Source organism: Pipra filicauda, unplaced genomic scaffold (genome assembly GCF_003945595.2).
Source record: "Pipra filicauda isolate LSUMZ 115617 unplaced genomic scaffold, ASM394559v2 scaffold7_size6619720_pilon, whole genome shotgun sequence".
In the NCBI taxonomy this organism is placed as follows: Eukaryota; Metazoa; Chordata; class Aves; order Passeriformes; family Pipridae; genus Pipra; species Pipra filicauda.
In genome coordinates this window covers 3276274-3297942 of record NW_024104976.1, presented here as the reverse complement: position 1 = coordinate 3297942, position 21669 = coordinate 3276274, and the positions used below count along the sequence as shown (strand labels likewise).

Sequence of the window (21669 nt, the reverse complement as noted above, 5' to 3'; positions counted from 1 at the left end):
CTTTGTCAAGCTGGATTGTTAAACAAATTAAAGTGGAAACTTATGCCTGTCATCCTGAATTGTATTGTGTTTAGGGCCTCAAATAAAATTTCTGGCACACACTTTTATTTATGTATTATAAAAATGCTATCGCAGCTGGAATTTGATGCAGAGCTGCCATCAACCTGTTTAATGGGAGGGATGCCTTGGCTTCCAAATAGAGTTATACTTCCTAATTCAGTGCTGCAACTGTCATATGGATGATATGCCTTCAGAAAGAGATGAGGCTTAACTAAATATTTGTGCTTTTTCAATGTAAATTCGTGTTTGGTTTCCTTTGGAAAGAAAGCAGCAGCTTTGGAGCCACTGCAGTATGATATTTAGAGCAAACATAAAGTTTAGTGAGTTGATGAAAGCCTTCAGGCTGTGTGTCTTAGCCATGTAGTTGCTGCTAAGCTTGTTCTTGAGTTAATGAGTAGCCATAGTGAAGATGGTCATCATTCTCATCTCCAAAGTTCCTTTGGCTGGGGAAGCCTTTATGAAAGTCCTCAACATCAGTGAAGGAAGTATGGAAAAAACATAAACATATATATGTAGAAGATTCATATTGGAAAATCTCTATTTTAATACAAATGTTGTCAGTAGTTTTCCCAGAAAACTTGTTAGGAAGAAATGTTCACATATTCTGTAAGCTCAGGTGTGCTCTGCTTTCTGTTCCAGGGTGGCACCTGGCTCCTTCAGCCCCCCAAACTGACCTTCTTGGATGTGGTTTCACACTGTGGTGCCAGTGCCTGTGAAGCTGCCCTAGGGCTGAGCTCCACCTTGCCCTTGCTCCCTGCTGTGAACTAGGGTGGGATTTAAAACAGGAGCATTCCAGTAATTTGTTTGCAATATAATTCTGCAAAATTTATATCAGCATATTTACAAGGGTGATAAATCATTGCATTGGTGGTGAGTGAAGGCTAAATATAAATCCTTTATTCCCTTCCAATTACAGCTGAGTGTCTGTTCTATACTGAGAGCCACATACTAATTAAAAAAAAGATGTTTTCTCTAATTATTTTCTTTCGGAAATTAACAGAAATACCTGACAAATAGTTTTGAGTAGCAGAATTAGAAATCCTATTGCTTTGTTGGGATTTAATTTTTTTTATTTTTTTTTTTTTGGTTCAGGTAGGTTTATCAAGTCAGGCAGTTTGTTCAAACACAGTCTAATTTAGGCAGAGGCATCAGCTAAGTAAGGGAAAATGTGAAAAGCTAGACAAGAATGAATATAAATTAATTGGTCTGCTTCTGATAGGCATCTTTGTTTCATTATAGTGCAACTTCAGATTTTTTTGTGTAGTCACATTTAATGTAATCACAATGTAGGAAACTGTAATATGAAGGAAAACAGAAAATTGGTTAAGTAAGGACATTAGCTGAGCCAAGTCCTCTTTGCTTTCAGGGCCTGTCCAGTTATAGCATGTTGGTACAAATACAACCTCTAGTTTAGGGATCAGCAAAAAATAAATGTTCTGTTCCCCCAACAGAACATTTCTATTCTATTTAAATATTTCTATTCTATTTAAAATGCTAAAGATTGCAGCACTGATAATCTTACAGCTTTATATCAACATTTCAGCACTTATATACCCGTGTCAGGATAAAGTGGGACAGTTGTATTTTAGAATATACATGTTCTCTTCTGACTTTTGGTGACCCGAGGTATGAAACAAGCCTCAAAGTTCATGTTTTCAGGTACTGCTTTCCTTGTACTAAATACAGATGTTGAAATTGTAATGATTGACCTACTTCACAATTTGTGATTCTTACATACTCCTTTTCTTTGTCCAGTTAGGAGAAAATAAAACCAGTTTCCCTGATGAAAATGCAAATATTGGATTTAGAATCTGGTTTAATGCCCACAAATCAGAAGAAGCACGTTAAACTGTTGTTGCTTAGGTAAAAATAGAAAGCTACAGTTGGAAGAAGAGAAGTGACTCAGTAAGCAGTATGGTGATGGCAAAATAGGATGTCAGCCAAAACGCAGGAAGCAAGATGGGAACACCCAGATCAGTTTAACAATCTGCCTTTTACACTCGAGAGAGAGCGGTGGTTTCTGAGGTGACTGCGGGGAACTTAGGCTTTACATGAATGTAACTGGATTTAATTATTAAGCTGTTTGAACTTGAATGAGTTTTAGTAAAATTGTACTTTTACTTTCTCCCAGCCCATTTCTAAGACCAGTCTCTATTTACAGTAAAACTGCCTCGAGATTAGCTCTGGATGCTGTGAGAGGCGTCCAGCAGGAACGTGCGGTAGATAGGAAGGATACACACATACCAGGGGAGTTACTGCAGCACTGCACCCTGGAGTGCAGCTGATGGCACTGATTGATTTTTACTGCTCTGGAACTCTGGAGTAACTTCATCAGCTGCCACGTAGCTGTGTCTTGATTTTTAAAACTCCCCCCTGACTTATTAGATGGTGTGCTTTGTTTTGTTTTTCTAGTTATAAACTGGCATAACGGCACAAAAGTGGGTGAATTTCTTCCTGTTCTACATGAACCTAATGTAGATCCAGCAACTTTTTATAGCTTATACTGTTATTTTCTTTGAATAGCAGGTATGCATCTGTTCTAATACAAATTCCTGTGCTGCAGTTTTCTGCCTACAGCTGAAATGCTTCGATAATCACGTAGTGGTTCAGTTTGGTACCCTGGAAAAAGTAAGGAGACAGTAACAGTAAGATGTACTGTGCTGCTCTCCTCGTGTTTTCACAATGACTGTCCCCAAGCTCAAAGATCTTGAGCCATAGGAATGTGAGACAGTTGTCAATGTGGGTAAAAAAAAAATATCTGTATAGGATTTTTCCTAAGTTAAGGTGAGTAACCAGTTCATTACATTTGAATTCATTGCTTGAGTTTAAGTAGCTAATAGCTTGTTTCTTGAAACAAGTAGGCCATCTCATGACTTTAACTCTTGATAGCTTAAATTAAACCTAAACTGTTAATATTGCAGAGCTTTTGAAGCGTGTGACTTCAGATATAATTATGGGTTTATAATATGCAGACACAACATGACTGCTCATTTAGCGAATCATGAATTTGGGGGATTCAAGGGCAACTTTCTTTTGAAGTGAAGCACAACATGGAATTAGTTAACCAAAGCATCCGTAGGTGTTTCTAATTCCAGAAGAGAAGCTGTTAGTCAAACGTTTACATTGTGTTTCATTTCCTTTACAGTAGTTTCTTGAATCCCTGCCTTACTCTTAAAATGTGGAACTACCTTTAACCTATTTCTTGGAATAGGAAGATACTAAAACTTGTTCAGAATTGACTGTTTTGGGAGAAGAGCTTCTCCTGTAATTTTTTCAATGCAGAACAGTGCCTTTGCTAGGTTGTGATGGGTTCTGGATGTTGATGGTGCAGCCCCTTTTTCTCCAGTGTACCTGACTCTCCTGCCATGGGACTCTCGGACTGAAGTGTCTCCTTATGGACTGCCTGTACTACAAGTACAAAAAATAAGATCCAAGTACTTAAGCCATGCTTTTAGTCTCTCAAAAAGGAACCAGAGAGCAGATGTTGGCAACCGTGCCACAGAGCCCACTGGACAGCCTGGGTAGAGCAGGAGCAGGGCTTGCATCAGCTAGGAATCCCAACAGCCTACACCATGCACTCCATATTTCATTTTGCTTACTAGGTTTCAACTTCCTAAGAAGTGAAATAGAAATGTGATTACTTTAAATTGGTGGCCTTCAAAATTTGTTATGGGTACCTAAAGTCTTTTAGAAAGGGTCTAGACTGTTACAGAACATATTCAAAGGAAATTTTTAGTTGTTTCATGAACTCTTGAAGAAATTAGCCCTCAACTGGGGAAGGTGAGGAGTAATGGATACTTCGAGTTAAACAAATTTGCCTTTCTTTGAAGAAAGGCACTTTACAAAAATGAGCTCTTTTTCTGAGGAGAGGACGAGCTTGGTAGACAGTTGTGGTGAGCAGTGCAGTATGAAAGGTGCTGGGACAATAAAATAAGAAAGACTGCAGTTGTATCACTGCCTGGTCATGATGGGAGGGTGGCACAGGGCAGAGGAGGCTCTGCTGGGGCCATTCAGTGCCTTGCTGTCCCCAGGCAGGACAAGGCAGCAGCTTCCAAATGTGTCTTCTGATGGCACCTGGAGCACAATGGGTTACATGATACCAAATGTCTTTGTTTCCTGCCTAAGCCTAGAGAACAGATTAAATGCTTTTCTAATACACGTATTTCAGGAAAACATTTTCTGTAATTACTACAGAAAATGCTGTAATAGGAAAGGGAAGGGAGTTGGTCTGCACTAGTGTGACCTAGTTGGGAAAGGAGTCAGCTGGGCATAAATGGATTAACTGAAGTTTTAGGAGAGTCCTTGGGTTACAGTTAAGTGGATTTGTGAATCCCTACTACCCCATAACTAACTTTAATTGATGTTTCAGGATGTGAGCCAATTTAATTTTTCTTGGGGGGAAGGGGTGGGAGTGAATTGTGAGTATTCTTTATTGCAGTGCTTATGTACCTGTGTGTAGTGGATGGGGGAGGACAGGGATTGAAGACTCTCTTTGACATCTCTGGTTAAATGGACTTCTCTGTTTGTCCAGAAGGTGTAGAAAATCAGCCTTTGTTGAGGTTGGTATGTGAAGAGGCAAAAGAAGACAAAAGGATGTGCCTTTAGGTTTCAGTTCTCCAGTGTTCTGCACTTTGGTCTGTGTATAGTAGCTTCAGTCTAAATTTATAGTTTTCTCCTTTTTCCTCCTAGAGTACTCTGACATCTGCTGCTATCTCTTGTGACCACCTGGTCAATAAACTTTAGTTTCAATGTATTGATTAAAGGGCTATAGCGCCTTATTACTTTAATTCCTATGTACTTGTGACTAGGAACTGGATTTTTTTCTATTTTAAGGGGAATAAACCCTAGACACTGCTGGGATGCATATTTTATGCTATATACTTGTATGTTCCATTGCTAGAGATGAAGCAGAATAACTCATATTTTATAGTCAAGTTATAGGATTGAGGTTATTGTATACACAATATATGATGTATCTTAGGCCTGATTCATACACAAAACCAAACAGTTGCAGCACACACAGAGTAAGACTTTTTTAACTGAACACTGAGTTTGCTGTTTCTATAAATGTCTTTCCACCCTTGTCCTCAATTACATCAACTTGCATCATCTCTGTCTGTTGTATAGGAACAATTACCAGGCTTCTCAATAGTCACAAGATTTTTTATTTATGAAAACTCTTAGAAGTTGCTAAATGATGTAGAGATCTAGTGGAGTTAAAAAAAAACTATGCCACATCAAGTTTATAGGAGAATATATTTCTTCAATATCTACTGCTGTTTGTGCTTTCTTTTTTTCTTTTTTTTAAGTCTAGATCAAATAACTGGTCTGTTACATTGCTGACATGATTTTACAGTGCTGGCCCTGTCTTTATAATGCTGTTATGAAAACAGTAGCTTTTCCTAGTTCAGATAAACTTGCTGTTTATCACCCTTTAAAGTGATGCAGTTTTTATTTTGAAACAATGTGGTGTTTTTGTAACTGCAGCCAATATAAATATATAAATGTCTCTCTAGTTGGGTCTTCTCTTCCATCCTCCTTAAGGCAAGAAACTGGGTGCTTCTGAAATGATAGGTCTGATACAGGAACAGAGGCAGTATTTGCAAATTGAACTTAGAAGCAAATTTTATCTGTTTCCATAAAGTAATACTGTGTATGTAATCTGGATCTGGAGCGATGATCATTTCAGATTTATGTACCCTGCTCTATTCACTAGATCTGGCTTATTTAGTATTCACTGGAACTTGCATTTGGACATGCTTAAACTGTCTATGGCTTGTTGTACCAACTTGTGATATATATCTGTGAAGACACTGAGCACTTCAAGTGTGCAATATAAGCTTTGATATCAGATGGTTTTTAATGCAAAAAAAGGGGTGGGTTTTTTACCTAAATCTAACCTGCTCAGCACAAGCACTCAGGCCATAGGATTTATCTATCAATTTGTGCCAAGTCCAGAAGATTTTGATAACATATGAATCATCTTTTTAAAAAGGGAGCTAAATAATAGAAGTTCTACTGCTTCACGTGGTAAACTGCTGTTAATTAAAGGGCATGTTTATTTCACTGTTATTTGCCATTTAAAATTCTTCAGTGTAAATTTTCAGGTATTACATCTTACTGTGCACATGCAGAACTTGATCGCACTCTTTACTTTTTTCTTAAAAACCGTAGATGATTTTACATATTTTAACTAGAAAGAACTCTTCTTGCATATTTTCTTAAGGATGAATTAGCTTTGTTTAGTCTGCTAGACATGAGACAATTCTTGTTTAATTTGAACACTTTCTAGATTTTGTTGAACACTTTCTAGATTTTTGGAACTTCTGTGTCAGAGTAGGGAAAATACTCCAGTAACAATCCTTCCTGCTGTGGCTTTCTTGAAATTACCATGGCCTTTGGACATAAAAAGATCATCTTAGCAGCAAGATAATGCTTCAATTACTATTTATTACTATTTCTTTGTCTGTTGTATATCCAAATCCTTTTCAGAGTCTTCCCAAATTCCTTTTTCCTATTCCCAGGTATGACTTGCCTATTGTTCACCAGACTTTCAGCCGAAAAAAAAAATGGCAGGTGTCTAATTTTGTAGTTGACTCATATCACTGCCTAAGTGTTGTCATCTCTGTTATTTACCATTCCTTTAATCTTTCATGCACCCTTTATTAGTCATTTTCTGCCACCCGTCAGGGGAAAGACCATTTTAACTTATGCCAGATGAATTAATGTGTTGTTCACATGCCTTATGGGGTCCTCCAGGATAATTCATCTGTCCCTTGGCTTTTCTTCTGCCTGAGGGCAGGTGGTGTCCAGATGAATTGTCCTGGAAGCACCCTGTTCTTCAGCACCTGGCACCTTTTCATGGATGTGTGGGTGCAGATGTGGCACGTGCAGTGTGGGTCAGGAGTGCCTTACCCTTGGCTGCGTCTAGTTACAGACTGTCCCTGCCACCCAGGGCAGCTCTGTAAGTGCATTCCTGTAGAAAGGAGGGGAAGAAAGAGTCGGTAAAGATGAGGGCTCCTGTGCAATGAACAGAGTTCCTTGGCAGTGGGCTGATTTCTCTTATTTACCTTAAGTAGATCCCTCAAAATAGGCTGTAAGCCCTGGGGTCCATGGTGTACAAGCCTGGGCTAGGCAAATATGTACATGCAAAATCTGGTTTTACACACTTTACGATTTGCATATGCAGATAATTGCACATTTAATTGGAGCTTTTGTTTCATGCATCCATTCTTGTGTGGATCTCTCAAGTCTGCCCTGCAATGTTTGCCAAATGCTCTGCTGTTAGGGAGCCAAGACAAAAAACACTTCTGAAAGGTATTTTGTGCATGGCAATTGAAACACGAATGGAAATTAACTCTGTCCCTGTGGCAGTTTTGTTTTGCTGGATGATATAGGACATTTAAGATAAAGTTGTGAAGATGTCATGTGCTTTTGTTCCCCTAGAGCATAAAAATAAAGGTAAAGAATTGCTGGCAGCCTTGCCTCCACCTGCTTTTCTTTGCTGCTCTTAAAATAGACTTTGAAGTTAATGTATTTTAGCTTTCTTGGAAAAGAGTTTTCTGTAACCTCTTCAGTAATTAAATAATTTTGAAGCTTGAAGTGTTTCAAAGCAGAGAGGAGAACGACATGATCTGGTTGTACTTAAATCTTCTGGAATGATGTCTGACATCCTTGTGATGAGGGAGGAGGAGGAGAAGGGTGCTCTACAAAACACCCTTCACACATAAAATGGTGCATCCTAACTGCAGGAACTGAGTGTGCCAGGGTTCTTCATGAAGAACATTGCCAGCTGCTGCTTTGTCTACAGAGACTTGTTGAGTTTTAATTCTTTGCACAAGTTTACACTGACCATGGTACAAAACAATGAATACCCCCGTATGTTTCTTGGGAACATTTCCTGTGTGTTAATGGTAACTAAAAATGGACCTCTGAAGTAAGCCTTGCTCTCAGCAGGAGGGGCTTGCAGTAAAAATCTTAAAGAACACTGTGTCCCACTTTTTCTCTAATAGAATTAAATATTTCTTTTTTTTTGTTCTTAAATTTTTAATCTATTTTATTATATATTGTGCCTTCTCTTTCCATCTGTCACACGATACTAACAATGGCAATTCATACTCTCATCCCACTAGAGCCCAGGAAACCTTTTGTCTTCTAGAGAAGCTGTGGAAACACAAATGGTTGTTTCTCAGCTCTGCTGAAATGTGGTGCATTGACCAGTTACATGAAGCTTTCTTTAGAGTATTTCGAACTTTGCTTGTAGTGACAACGTTATGAGATGAAGAAAGTTGTTTTGTGGTGGTAGAGCAGGGGGTGGTGGGCTTTATGGGGAGTGAAGCCAGTCTGCTAAAAAGATCCATTTTCCTCTCTCATTTTAAGTGTAAGTTGAAACAAACTGCAGGGTCAGCCAACAGCTGAAAGCTTGTTATACAGCAGATGTCATTAATTTTTGTCTTTTTGAAATGGCAGATACTTTGGATGAATACTTTGAGTATGAAGCTGAGGAGTTCCTGGTATCCTTGGCCCTGTTGATCACGGAAGGTCGGACACCAGAGTATTCCATCAAGGGCAGGACAGAGGGCTTTCACTGCCCCCCAGCACAGTCGAGTCAGCCACCAACAACTAAGCATGAATGCAGCGACAAACTGGCCCAGGTATGGTGGGACCCATTTCAAGTGTCCTGGTGTGCATCCTTGATTAAAGTCAGCCAGAACCCCAGAGTGCACTCACAGTTAAACATGAGCAACAACTGCTTTCTGTCAGTCCTGCATTTAAAGGAGTATGTAATTCAGTATCCTACTAATAATAGATCTGTCCTGAAAATGAGAGATCATTAAGCCTTTTATCCTTGAACATGAAATTCTGCACGACTACCTGAATGCAGTACCTATTTGAGTCTTTATTATGCAAATGGCAAGTGCTATACTTAGCATTCTTGGTCTGGGGTTTCTCTGGAGAAAATGTAGGCTGACTTGCCTAACTTTTTGCTTTTCTAGGTGTTCTTGAAAAGTTAGTGATCCAAAAAACACCAGCACATCAAATCTAGCCAGTTTGTTTGGGAGTAAGGTCGGAGCATCCCATCTCTCAAATAAAAGTTCTTAAGTCCTGTGGGAATTTGAGTTATATTCATGCAGAAGTTAGCCTGCTCTAAGACAGAATTTATAAAGATACTGCTTGAGTGTGTCTATCCAAGAAGATGCCTTGTGGAGAGAAAGCTACAAGGTAGCAAAGTGTAGTGGTTGGGGAAATGTATTTTTATGAGCTTTTTTAATTTTCTGCAGAAGTTGCTCAAATGGTAGCCGTGAAAGATTTGTTAATTATTTTTCATTTAATAGCTCTGGCATCCTATCTCTGATTTGGTGGAGCCTGATTTACACAATTCAACCCTTACCCTTTTCTAGGACTTTGGAATATGCTTTTAAATTAGATTTAAATCTGGCTAGTATTTTTATGGCTTGTGTATGTTGACATTTTTCTTTCCCTCAGTGTCGTCAGGCCAGGCGAACCAGATCAGAGGTTATGCTACTGTGGAAGAACAATATTCCAATCATGGTAGAAGTGATGCTACTTCCAGATTGTTGCTATAGTGATGAAGGGCCCACCACCGAGGGGAATGATTTAAATGATCCTGCAATCAAACAAGATGCATTGCTCTTAGAAAGGTGGATTTTGGAGCCAGTTCCTCGACAGTAAGTTGGATATTAGGATTAGCTGATAGTTGCAAGAATCTTGTCATGTTTAAGTTCTTAAAGTAATGGGTTAGTAGTTTTGAACTGGCCCTTTGCCATGAGGACTGATGTAAGAAAACCACTGTTTACTAGTGAAATCTAAGCACTTCAGTTTTAGTCTTCCTGTGCTCAGACTTTCTGCAGTGCACATTGTGCAATGCAGAGTATGAAAAGCTCCTAGCTGAAAACTGTCCTTTTAATACATTTAACTTTTGTTATGTTAAGTGGTGTAAATTCTAATGTGGATAAAAACAAATCGGGCTCTGAAATCTTCAAAACTTCATTGTTTTGCTTGATTCAGCTGTGTCTCATTTCCGGCCGAAGATCTGAGAGTGTTCTAGTTCTAATAGTTCTCTGAATATTCTGACCAATGTCCATGTATTTCTCCTTAAATGTCTTAGGAGTGGAGATAGATTTATTGAGGAGAAAACCCTTTTGCTGGCAGTTCGCTCCTTTGTTTTCTTCTCTCAGCTGAGCGCGTGGCTGAGTGTTTCACATGGTGCTGTTCCCCGAAACATCCTGTACAGGTATGCCCAGAATGGAAAAAAACTCATTTGTTGTTTGCAGATTGTTGCAGCTTGTCTCAAAATCATTCTTCTCTCCTGTTTTCCTGTTTGTTTTTAGAAGGTGCCATGTTGTTGGCCTGGTACTTTGGCAGTTTTATAGGATTCATAAACCTTGCAAAGTACAGCAGTTGCTGATCTCTCTAGTGCTTTTTCTTAGACATTTGTGTTGTGAAGTAGATAATTAAAGACTCTTCATTTAGCAATTTCTGTAAATGCCCTTCTGTATTGTTTCAGGGTGAGCGCTGCAGATGTGGACTTGCAGTGGACGTTCTCCCAGACACCCACTGAGCATGTCTTTCCTGTTCCTAATGTTTCTCACAATGTGGCCTTGAGAGTCAGCGTCCAGTCCTTGCCCAGACAATCGAACTACCCAGTTTTGACCTGCAGTATTCACACCAACCTCAGCTTTTATGAAAAGCGAATGCAGGAGCGCAAGTTACGTCAGCACAGTGACTCCAGTGCTGCACAGCAAGGCAGTACTTCCAGTCCACAGTGTTTCCATGGGAAACAGACGTGGACAAGGACATCTGAAGGCCTACTTAATGGAAAAAAGATGCCTGAATTTACTACATCTATCAGAAATTTAAAACTTTATCCATCTACCAGACTTGGATCTGACTTTGGGGCATCGCAGTCTAAAGTTCAGTGCTATAATGCTACAGCAGACAGTAAGACACAATCTCATGAAACACCAGTCAGAACTTTGAAATCCTTTTCTCTAGTTGATTCCCGTGTTTCAAATAGTCATTGCTCTCATCAGCCCACAGGAGAAACCAATCCTTTGATAGGCTCTTTACTTCAGGAGCGACAAGAGGTCATTGCAAGGATTGCTCAGCACTTGATTCACTGTGATCCAGCTACTTCACCAGTTGTTGCTGGACGTCCATTCAACACACATGAGAACATCTCACGTACACCAAAAGCTTTTCGGAGTACTTATGAAGATGAAAACTTGCCAAGGAAAGGCAAGGAGACCTCCCCTGTTCCTACTGCCAACTTAGACAATGCAATACAAGAAGATGGTGGTGAAGGCAAAACTAGAGCAGTACCAGAGGTCACACTGCTCGATGCCCGTGTTCCAATGAACCACTGCGGCCGTCAGTCGGCAGGAGAGAGTAATCCCCTGATCGATTCTCTGCTCCAGGAGCGGCAGGAGGTGATAGCAAGGATTGCCCAACACTTGATTCATTGTGATCCAGCTACTTCTCATGTTGCTGGACGTCCATTCAAAGTGCACGAGGCGAGTCCAACTACTTCAAAAATTTTCCGAAGTACATATGAGGATGAAAATTTGCTGAAGAAAGGCAAGGAGCCTGTTTCTTTTGCTAAATCCAATTTTTCTTTGTCAGAAGACAGCAGTAAATCAGGGACAAAGACACCTGATACTCCCATCAGTCCTTCTAGGTTTGATGGAGAATCGAAGACTTCTCTGAAACTCCAAGCAAGAAGAAAATTGGTTTTAGCAAAACCCAGTGAAGCTGTCCAAAATGCATTTCATCAGACTCCAAATAAAACTTCTCATGCATTTAGTAACATTCACTCGTCATCATCATGTATTAAAGAAAATAAGTCTGAATTTCCAGATAAATTGGAAACAGTACATTCTGGTTACACACAGAAAGACCAGATAACCAATAGAGTTAAACAGGGTTCAAATTCCATCAGCATTGATGAACAGATTTGCACAAATAAACTTAAAGAAAGAACAGTTGTTTGTGAGAACAATGGCACAGACAGTTTTAACAATTTACAGATAGATAAATGCAGAATACTTGAAGGTACAAAAAAAGCAAACGTGATGCCGGTATCTGACTCTTTGCACAAAAATGATCTCAAGTGTTTAGATAAAGACTCAAAAAACCCAAATATTTATGAGCAAAATACTCAGCTTATTAGTATTGAAAATTATTTAAGTAAAGACCATGACAGTTTCAAAAACAAAACCAAACAAGATAAAACAAAAACTGCACATGATGAGAATGAAGACCCAACAGGCCTCGATTTTCAAAGCACTTCTCAGAAGAAACCTACAGAAGACAATGTAGTAAAGTGCGAGCGGCAGAAGAACCCAGACATACAGGTAAATACGTGGGGGAAGAGACTAATTCCTGTAGCTGTCAGATAGCTTGTACCCTATATCTTCTAAGGACCAATATGAAGAGGGATTTAAGCTGATCTTGTAGGAAGCAGTATGTTACTATTGTCTTCTTGGTCTGAAGTAACTCAGGAAGAATTTCTTCACAGGAAGCATTGGAATGGACTCCCCAGGCAGGTGACAGAGTCACTGTCCCTGGAGGTGCTCAAGAAAGGACCAGTGCCATGGTCTAGTTGACAAGGTGATCAGTCAGAGGTTGGACTCGGTGATCTTGGAGGTCTTTTCCAACCTAAATGATTTTGTGTGATTCTGTAGCTTGGTCGGTAGTGCCTCCCCTACACCTTCAGAAGTGTAACATTGAGAAGAACAGGTTTTCACCCTGCTTGTGGTTGATAGTGTTACAAATGACGGTTTCCATAGGTTGTTAGGCATCCTGGTTTTTTGTAAATACACCAGTGTCTGAGTATGGTATGTGATCTATAGTGAGCAGTCTGTGTAGTTGTAGATTGAGTCAAGGGGAATTTATGCTGAATGTTTCATAACGTGCTGGTGTGATGCAGATCCACCTGGGGCAGGAGTCTTCTCTGTTACAGCAAGCATTATCATGATGGGCCATTGAAATATCCCATTGATAACCTGAGTAAATTTGTTTTGGTGACAGAAGGCACCATCTCTAAAACACACAAATACGTGGCGGAAGCATAATTTTCGATCCCTGGATGGAACTTCAACCAGGGCTTTTCATCCCAGAACTGGGCTGCCTCTGCTTTCAAGTCCTGTAAGTTATTGTTGAAATTATCTTTTAACTGAGAAAGGGAGTATTTTGTTATTATAATGTCTGTGTATGGTATAAAATTTGACAAAATACTTAGGTGAAGTGTGTGTCCTTACTTTGTGTCACAGTGAATAATACTCTTTTGAGTGGAAATTAACACTTAAGTGAGAGTTAACACTTAAATGAAGCTGAACAATAATTTTGGAAAAGAAAATATTAAAGAGGTAGTTGTTGAGATCCGATCAAGATTAACGAAAGATGGCATTAGAAAAATCCATAGAAAAAAATGCTTTAATGCTATTTTAGAGCACAAAGAAAAGCATTTTGAAGATTTGTATTTTAAGTGTAAGTTAACATTTTGTCATTTAAGAGTTTTTGGGTGAATTTTTAACACCTGATTGCCTATTATTCCAAAGCTTTTGTTTCTGTGAACAGTTTGTACTGTACATTTTCAGCAACCAGAGATGTCACTGAATGACTTAGTGATACAAAGCTGCTGTGACAAGACAGACATTGGGGAACTGTTACAGTTCTTGGTGGGTTATTGGGAGTTTTAAAGAAACAGGCAGTCCCAGTTAAAATTACTGAAGTAGTGACATTCTGTAATCAACACATAATATGCTTTATTCTTTAGTGCTTATAAAGGCTGTCATATTTTCAGGGAAATTGGATGGAAATTGTTACAGCCTGTTTATTAGTAATGTTCTGTACTGTTCGAAGAGACATCAGCCTCCTGAATGTCTTTATTTAGGTACTTCCTGTTAATCAGAATTTACAGTCTCATCATTAATAATTCTAGAATTTTCTTCACTAAGATTAAAACGTATAGGAATTACTCTCTTCTGCTCTGTTTTTATAATTTTGTAATGTCATGAAAAGTCCTGGCAAAATGTGCTTACTTGGCAAAATTGCCTGTACTGGCAGTTCAGTTTTCAAATTAGCATCTTCTTTCCTTCTTGAGGTTCCTCAAAGGAAAACACAGTCTGGGTGCTTTGATCTGGATTCATCACTGCTGCACTTGAAATGTCTGTCTGCAAGAAGGTATGTTTTATTTACCAGAAACATTAAGAATTTTGAGGGAGGCATAATGTATGTTCATACCTATATGCAACAACAAAGCACATTAGCAAGGACAAAAAATGCTGTTCAAAAGAATCCTTATTTAGACACAAGGCTTGGCAGCTGAGTTGTCCTTGGGAGTTTCCAGGTTAGCACAACTCTGGGACATGACCATGGTATGAGAGCTGCTGCCAGAATGAATTCTGTCCCATGCAGGGGTAGATATGCTGTCATATACACTTGAATTTTCAAACAGAAAAGAAAGTAATTTTTGATTCTTCTTGAAATCAGTGTTATTTTTGTTTTATATTTTGTTCTTAATGTTGAACATGTTAAGCATTTTGCCTTAAATTGTTCAGAAAACTAAACTTTTAAAAGGAGCCAGCCATGACCCTTTATATGTTACTACATGTAACATAAACAGTTTTTAGTATGGTAGTTTGATGTTGGAAACTTAAGGATATGAGACAAAAGTATCTGCATACAAGAGAAAATAATCTGATACTTTGATTCCAGCTAATGGAGTTAATGAACAAGTTGCATTTTTATTGTCCTTATTCCTTGTAATGTAAAACTAGTGAAAATATTTTTTTCGGTTAACTAGAAAATGTTTTGCTCAAGTATTAACAGGCAGTGTTCAACTGTTACTTCTTTAGGACAGCATTGTGTAATACCCTAAGTAAATTATTCTTTCTAGAGCTGCGTATACCCAGAAGACAAAAGCAAATGTGTTTATCCTTTATATTTATTCTGTCTTTTTTTAATAGCCCACAACAATGTATAAACAGAGACGATGATCCAGACAGCCATGGGAAACCATTTCTAAGTTCTAGTGCTCCACCAGTAACAAGTCTTAGCCTTCTGGGAAACTTTGAGGTATTGCATATTCTCTAGAATTCTTGTGGTATTTTTAGTATTCTTCTGTACTGCTTTTAAAAGTACATTTCTTTGAATAATTCCAGCCTTATTAGAATGTAAAAGTTCCTAACTAAATTGAATAAAATTTGTTTTAATTTCCAGCTGTAAAGGCACTTCTTTCATGCCCCAGACATCTTCTGTTTCAGAGAGTCAGATACAATGAGTTGCTTAAGCTTTTATTTCCCACTATGGTCAAGTTAGAAGATGTTCTGTTGCCTTAAATGAGATTTAATAACCTGTAATTGTTCATGTTTATAATGTACTTACCTAAAAAAAGGATTTACATTTTTCCTCTTAAAGTCTACTTAATATGTCACAAAAGCTGTGTTAAATGAGTGTAGTGAACAGAATGTTTTTGAAGTGTAATCTCCAGCTCTTTACTTCATGTAGCATGTCAAATAACAGCAACTAACAGCTAGTGCATTAACGGGTTTTATTGTACTGTTTTGTGAAATACGGAGTTGAAGATGTTGAGAAAAGTTACAGATTCTAGTTATTTTTTTTTTCAGTTAGTGTATGTCAAAAATTGTGCATAGATCCTGATGCAGTAAAGTTCTCTGTGGGCTTTTGCACCAGTTTCAGTAGGATGAAGACAGGATTTGGGTGATGCTTTCTCTTAAACCACTATCATCATACCAAATGTTCTGCCGTTCATGATTTTTGCCTTAGTGTTGATTTTTGGCAGGTCATCTTATGAAAGATCCAAATTCTTATACAGGCTTGTTTCCTTGTTTGCTGCCTATTTTTGCTGTATTTTATTTGAGGCATTCCCAAGCTAAGCTGTATGTGTTTTGTTTTTCAGGAGTCTGTCCTGAATTTTCGCTTGGACCCACTTGGCGTCGTGGAGGGTTTCACAGCAGAAGTGGGAGCAAGTGGAGTCTTTTGTCCCACGCACATGACTCTGCCAGTTGAAGTGTCATTCTACAGCGTTTCAGATGACAATGCGCCCTCTCCTTACATGGTAAGTGTGTGGTTGGATTTATTTTAAATAAATTCTGATATGTGGAGGTGAAGAACAAAAGCTTGGTGAGTAGAAGGTTCAGGAAGTGAAGATTTGCAGGGACCTGGGTTATTTTCAACTCTCTGTGATGGAGTTCTCTTGTTTCTCCTTCCTTTCCCAAACTAGTACTTTTCCTTTATTTCTCTGCCCCTCCATTCAACTGTTCTCATCTTGGGATATTGAACGTATTTGTCTTCCTCTGCACTGCAGTGATCAACCCCCACCATCTCCATTTATCCATCTAACTTAAAATAGGCCATGAGGCAATAGGTGGACTTAATGGGATACATCTTGTTGTCCCAACAAGCAGCTGCCCTGGGACACTAACCACTCTGCCCAAGTGGCCTAGGTGCAGCCCAAGGTACAATTGCTGAGGGAGACCTTAGACTTTGGAAAGTTATTCAGCCCTTTCTTTTAAATCAAATACTATCTGAGCTGTCATGACACGTGGCACTCTCACAAGCTGCCTGGTTTGCTGATGTTTGCACCAACATGATATTTGTGTTCTCTGTCTCTGGGTGCTAATTCTGTTCCACATTTCTACAATGACAGCACGAGTGTAAAAAGCAAACAGTGCCAGCATTGAATTAGAGGCTAGATTTGTTCTGAATGCCCATTAAGGAATCTCAGTTTTACCTAGGTGACTGATCCAATTTTCAGAGGTTTTCATATGTGTATATCTGTCTAATATATGGTAAAGGGTCTGTTTAAACATGTTAAGTAAAGCAATGAACATCTGATTATCCCAATATTTAGATTTTAAATTCACAGCAGTTACCATATTTATGACCTTAGATTTTGAAAAGTATTCAGAAAATGAAATTGCTTAGAGTTTAAGTAAGGGCTTTGAATTTTGAGTTTAAACTTGTGTATGTCTTAACCACTGCAAAGAAGTATCTGTTGTTTTGCTTTCATCTTTCTAGATTATTTCACGTGATTTTCCAGGAGGTGAAGGGATTCTGATGTTCCTCAAATGGTTAAAGTAGCATTGCTTATTCTCCTAGCTGGGTTTCATTGTTCCAGGCTTTCCCACATGCTCTAAATATGCTATTATGACTGAGTCTCCCAGGATTAATACAGCATTTGTGCAGTGCCTCCATCATCAGAAACATTGTTCCTGTTTGTATAGCTAGTTTCTCTGCTTTGGGGTCTTTTTTTTTTTTGTTTGTTTGTTTGGTGGGTTTTTTTTAAGTCCAGAGCAGTGGGGTACAAGAGCGGTGCCCTGCAGGTTGATCAGACACGCTCTGGGGCAGTACCTGAGGGAGGCCTCAGCAGCATTTCAGCGCCATGTGAGGCACTCGGGATCACAGCTGGTACAAAACCAGATGTCATTGTTCCTGAAGTTTGGATTAGAATGGAAGATTAAGTGCATCTGCTGCCTTTGAAAAGCAGAAATGAGTTCTGTGAGATTTGGAGTATTATTGGTGCGACCGTAGATGATACAGAAACGGAAAGGAGGAGACAAATCTTTTGTTTTAACTTACCAGCTGCTTTGAAAAGAAAGCTCTGTTTCCTCATAGCTCCCTGATGTGGAGAAGATGTGGAAACTTGGATCTGGTTTCAAGAGGAGAATGTACCCCTTATTGCACAGCTTTTAATGGTCTGCCAAAGTATCTTTAAGGCCCTTACTGTTGATTTTTAACTGCATCTTAAATGCATTGTCTTCTCTATTTTTAGTTTTTATACGTTACTGATTGCATTTCAAATAAATACAATTACATGAATAGAACATTTTGATTTGTTTATCTCTCTGTGAACTAAATGTGTGTTTTGTTTTGTTTTTCTAGGGTGTAATTACTTTAGAGTCCCTTGGTAAAAGGGGTTATCGGGTACCGCCTTCAGGAACAATACAAGTGGTACGTACTCAGCAGATAAGGGTATCTTGAAACCACTAATATCAAGAAAGTCATGCAGAGGAGATGAGGTTGTTGGAGATGAGCATGAAGCTAGCAGTGGAAATGTGCATCTCTGTAGGTACTGTAGTTATTCAAAACAGAAATCTGTGTGTGGCATAAAAAAGACTCCCAACCTTTGAACCCATCTGTGCTCTGAAGAGACTTAAAATCAATTACAGGGGATTCAGAATACTTGGGGACACTGTGCCTTTGAAGAAGTGATGGGGAAGTAATTAGGCCACAGTGCAAGTCCTGAAATTCTTCTGAGGCGATTAAGATTGAATAATTGTATCTACATTTTGTAACACCACCCTTTATTTTGTTATAAAAACAGAAAGTAAATCACAGTCATTGCTTAGAATCAATGAACTGACCCATTCTTTTAAGAACCCAATCCAAGGTAACACATTCATAATTTCAGGTTTAAGAGTGGAGCCAGCCCTGTGCTTCCTGCGAGTGTGTTGTGTCTGGAAAACAGTGTAGACAAAAAACTGACTGGAAAAATAAACAAAAACGGGAATGCAGATTAGCAAAGTAAGAGTAGTCATATACTAGTGTTTCATCCAGAATAGATTGTTTTTAGCATTATATTTTAAAATGGGAATTGCAAGTAGCTGAAGTGTTGATTAACAGGAAAACTTCACAGTGTTTTTCCATCAAAGATTCTATGTGACAGGGGAATGAAGTGCATGGGGAACTACTTTGGCAGATCGAGTTTGGGTTAGGTTCGTTGGGGTTTTTTTAAAATTTGTCATCTCTAAAGAGTGTTTTTTATTGAACTGTTTGTCTTTTCAGACCTTATTTAACCCTAACAAAACTGTGGTGAAGATGTTTGTGGTGATCTATGACTTGAGAGAAATGCCAGCTAATCATCAAACATTCCTACGGCAAAGAACTTTTTCTGTTCCTGTGCGACGAGAAATCAAGAGAACTGTCAATAAAGAAAATAGTCAACAGACTGAAGAAAGGCTACTACGCTACCTCATACATTTGAGGTAAGCTCCTTCGAGTTAACCCAACACAAAACCAAACAAACAAACCCACAAAAATCAAGTACCTGCCAAAATTTAATTCATAATTCCTTTCCCAGCCAACCTTTCTGTATACAGACTTATATGGAAAAAAGAATGCCTTTAACTTGGTCTTTAAGCTAGACAGTAGAGGAAGAAGAGCTAATGAATAATTTGGATTCTGCTTGGTAGAAACAAAGTTAACACAAAATATAAAGCTCTCTCTTGGCATTGAAGTATTTTGTATAGCTTTGTAAAGCTTAAATCTTTTCTTAGCAAGAGAGATATTGTTCTGGCTGAATCAATGTACTTTTTTTGAGGCTAAGGGAAATAGTGAGTGTAGATGTTATATGGGCAAAAGCCAAACTAAGGATCAAGGTAGGGAAGGTACCCAGAGTGCTTCACACATACCTCTTTACCAGAATAGCTTGTAACATGAAAAGCAGTCTGAGTTACTCCTAAAAATGCAGTGTTTAGTAGCAAAAATGTAAATACCTATTTCATGATACAACACCGCTGATAATGCCTTTCACTTTATAAAATATTCACTCAATCTTCCTTAAATGATTTACAAAGCACTGCCTGAAACCAGACGCTGTGCTGCTGCTCTCAGGATGTTCTGGAGACTGCAGTTGGAAACAAAGGAGGGAATGATGAATTTGCTCTGTCCTCCTGCAGTTTGCAGATTTTTTGCCTGCATTTTTGTAGTAACCAAAGCCTGTACGTGCAGACCCAGTGCTTTCACTGCAGCACTTGGAAATCCAGCAGTGGTTGACATTCTGAAGTGAGCAAGCAGAACAAAATCAAATATCTTACATTTCCCTCTTCTTTAGAATTATTTCTGCTACATATTACTTTTCCTATTTAGCAGCATTGAATTCTAACCAGCAGACTTTTCAAACTCTGCTTTGTCTAGAGCAGTGATTCCAGGCCAAGTTCTCCCATGAAGTGAAAGTTGACAGGCATAAAAAAAAGTGGGTTGGTTTACTGGAGTGTGAAAATAGTGTGATGATAAGGCTGTGGAACTGTGTTTTAATTATGAATTTTAGCCTGGATTGAAATTAATCCTTTCAGGTCACACTAACTTGTCATGTCTAACTTAACCACCTTCTAAAAATTTTCTTCAGGGGTAAATTCTGAAAAAGTGTGTAGCCCCAATAAAAGGCTCTGTTCACTTGTAATATTGGTCTACCCGTGCAGAGGAACTGGGGACAGGCACCAGCTGCAGTGGTGGGTAAAAGTCTGTGGCCAGCGGGGTGTGGTGTACAGGCACGAAGAGTGGTGCACTTCTGTCCCTTTCAGTTTCTACTTTAATGCAGTTTGAAGGCAAGTATGCTTTCTGCTCTGTCATCTTTTACAGCTAGAGGTCTTTTTTAAGAGCTTCCTATTTCTGATACCTGCTGAGAGACAGAAACGTAGCTGTTCCAATGCTTCTCATTTTGAATATTTGTACAATTTAGCTCAGCTTTCAGACCTCTGGTAGGAATCAGCTCATGGATTTATAATGTGTAATTGGAAATGCATCTACTTCTGACTGGAAAAAAAGCTCTCATAATTATGATGCTTATCTGCTTACTTTGGAAAGTGAGTAACTGCAGAGTATGCCACAAGTTTTTTCTTCAGCAATGAATCCAAGCAGTGGGTCCTTTCTCATAATGTAAGAATAGCAGAACTCCTTGAAATATTACAGTAGCTTCTGTTGATCTGTCTTGTGTTTTGTTATACTGAGCACTTACGATTTTACAAAATATTCAGTTGTCCATTTAGTAGCCTTCTTTACTAAAGATGAATTTTAATTAGGAAAGCTTTAAAAATCTTAGTAGTATATTAATGCATTGGTTTTTAAAACTTAATTTTTAAAAGCAGCAATGTTTCCTGAAGCCCATTTTACTGAAACCTTACACAAACCTAAAAAATTTTAATTATTAAGATTTATTTAATTATTTAAGATTTGTTGTTACTCAAGTCGACTTAGAACAGCCTTTCAGTTGTAGTTGCAGTAGTTATTGAACATGAGCATCTTAAGCTTACATGTTGAAATTTTGCTCAAAAAAACAAATGAAGTCACCACCAGTGAGCTGCATTGTGGTCGCATCTGCTCGCGAGGCCTTAATCACAGTTGTCAGCACTCACATTATGAAAGCTCCTTTTCAAGTGGTAATTCAGCAAAAGTGCTTGCATAGGTCTGGAGCTTAACATTGGCGGCCAGATTTTCTACAACAGTCTTTAAAGTGTCAGATTTATTGTACATGCAGCTTCTGCATGCAGTTCTGTATGTTTGAGATCCTGTTCAATACACCATTAGACTGTACTTGTACCCACAGCTACACTATTGAAATACAAAATGTAACTTGCACAGACAGCAGAGCTTTATTCGCTATTAAAATAAAAAATCAAGAGTTGCACCTGCAGTTTAAAAGTTGGTTTTTGAAGATGTTTTGGGGATAACTTTTCTGTGAAGCAATGATTTTTTGTGTTGTAATTAACCTACTTGAGCATAAGAGCCGTGAGTTCAGCTCTGTTTGTGCCTCATTTTTGCCTGGTGTTGTGAGGATGGTGACCA

At 38.6% G+C, this 21669-nt stretch overlaps 1 protein-coding gene across 1 annotated transcript in view; it reads left to right on the top strand.

Annotated features, from left to right (window-relative positions):
• Window positions 1-21669, top strand: part of FAM214A (family with sequence similarity 214 member A) — a 47812-nt gene that overhangs the window by 22099 nt on the left and 4044 nt on the right. Inside the window, exons 2-11 of the mRNA XM_027732054.2 lie at window positions 8530-8714; window positions 9547-9749; window positions 10190-10315; window positions 10589-12434; window positions 13111-13227; window positions 14186-14265; window positions 15051-15159; window positions 16004-16162; window positions 17989-18057; window positions 18892-19091. Coding sequence (XP_027587855.1) covers window positions 8530-8714; window positions 9547-9749; window positions 10190-10315; window positions 10589-12434; window positions 13111-13227; window positions 14186-14265; window positions 15051-15159; window positions 16004-16162; window positions 17989-18057; window positions 18892-19091 — 3094 coding nt within the window. The remainder of the gene's footprint in view (window positions 1-8529; window positions 8715-9546; window positions 9750-10189; window positions 10316-10588; window positions 12435-13110; window positions 13228-14185; window positions 14266-15050; window positions 15160-16003; window positions 16163-17988; window positions 18058-18891; window positions 19092-21669) is intronic.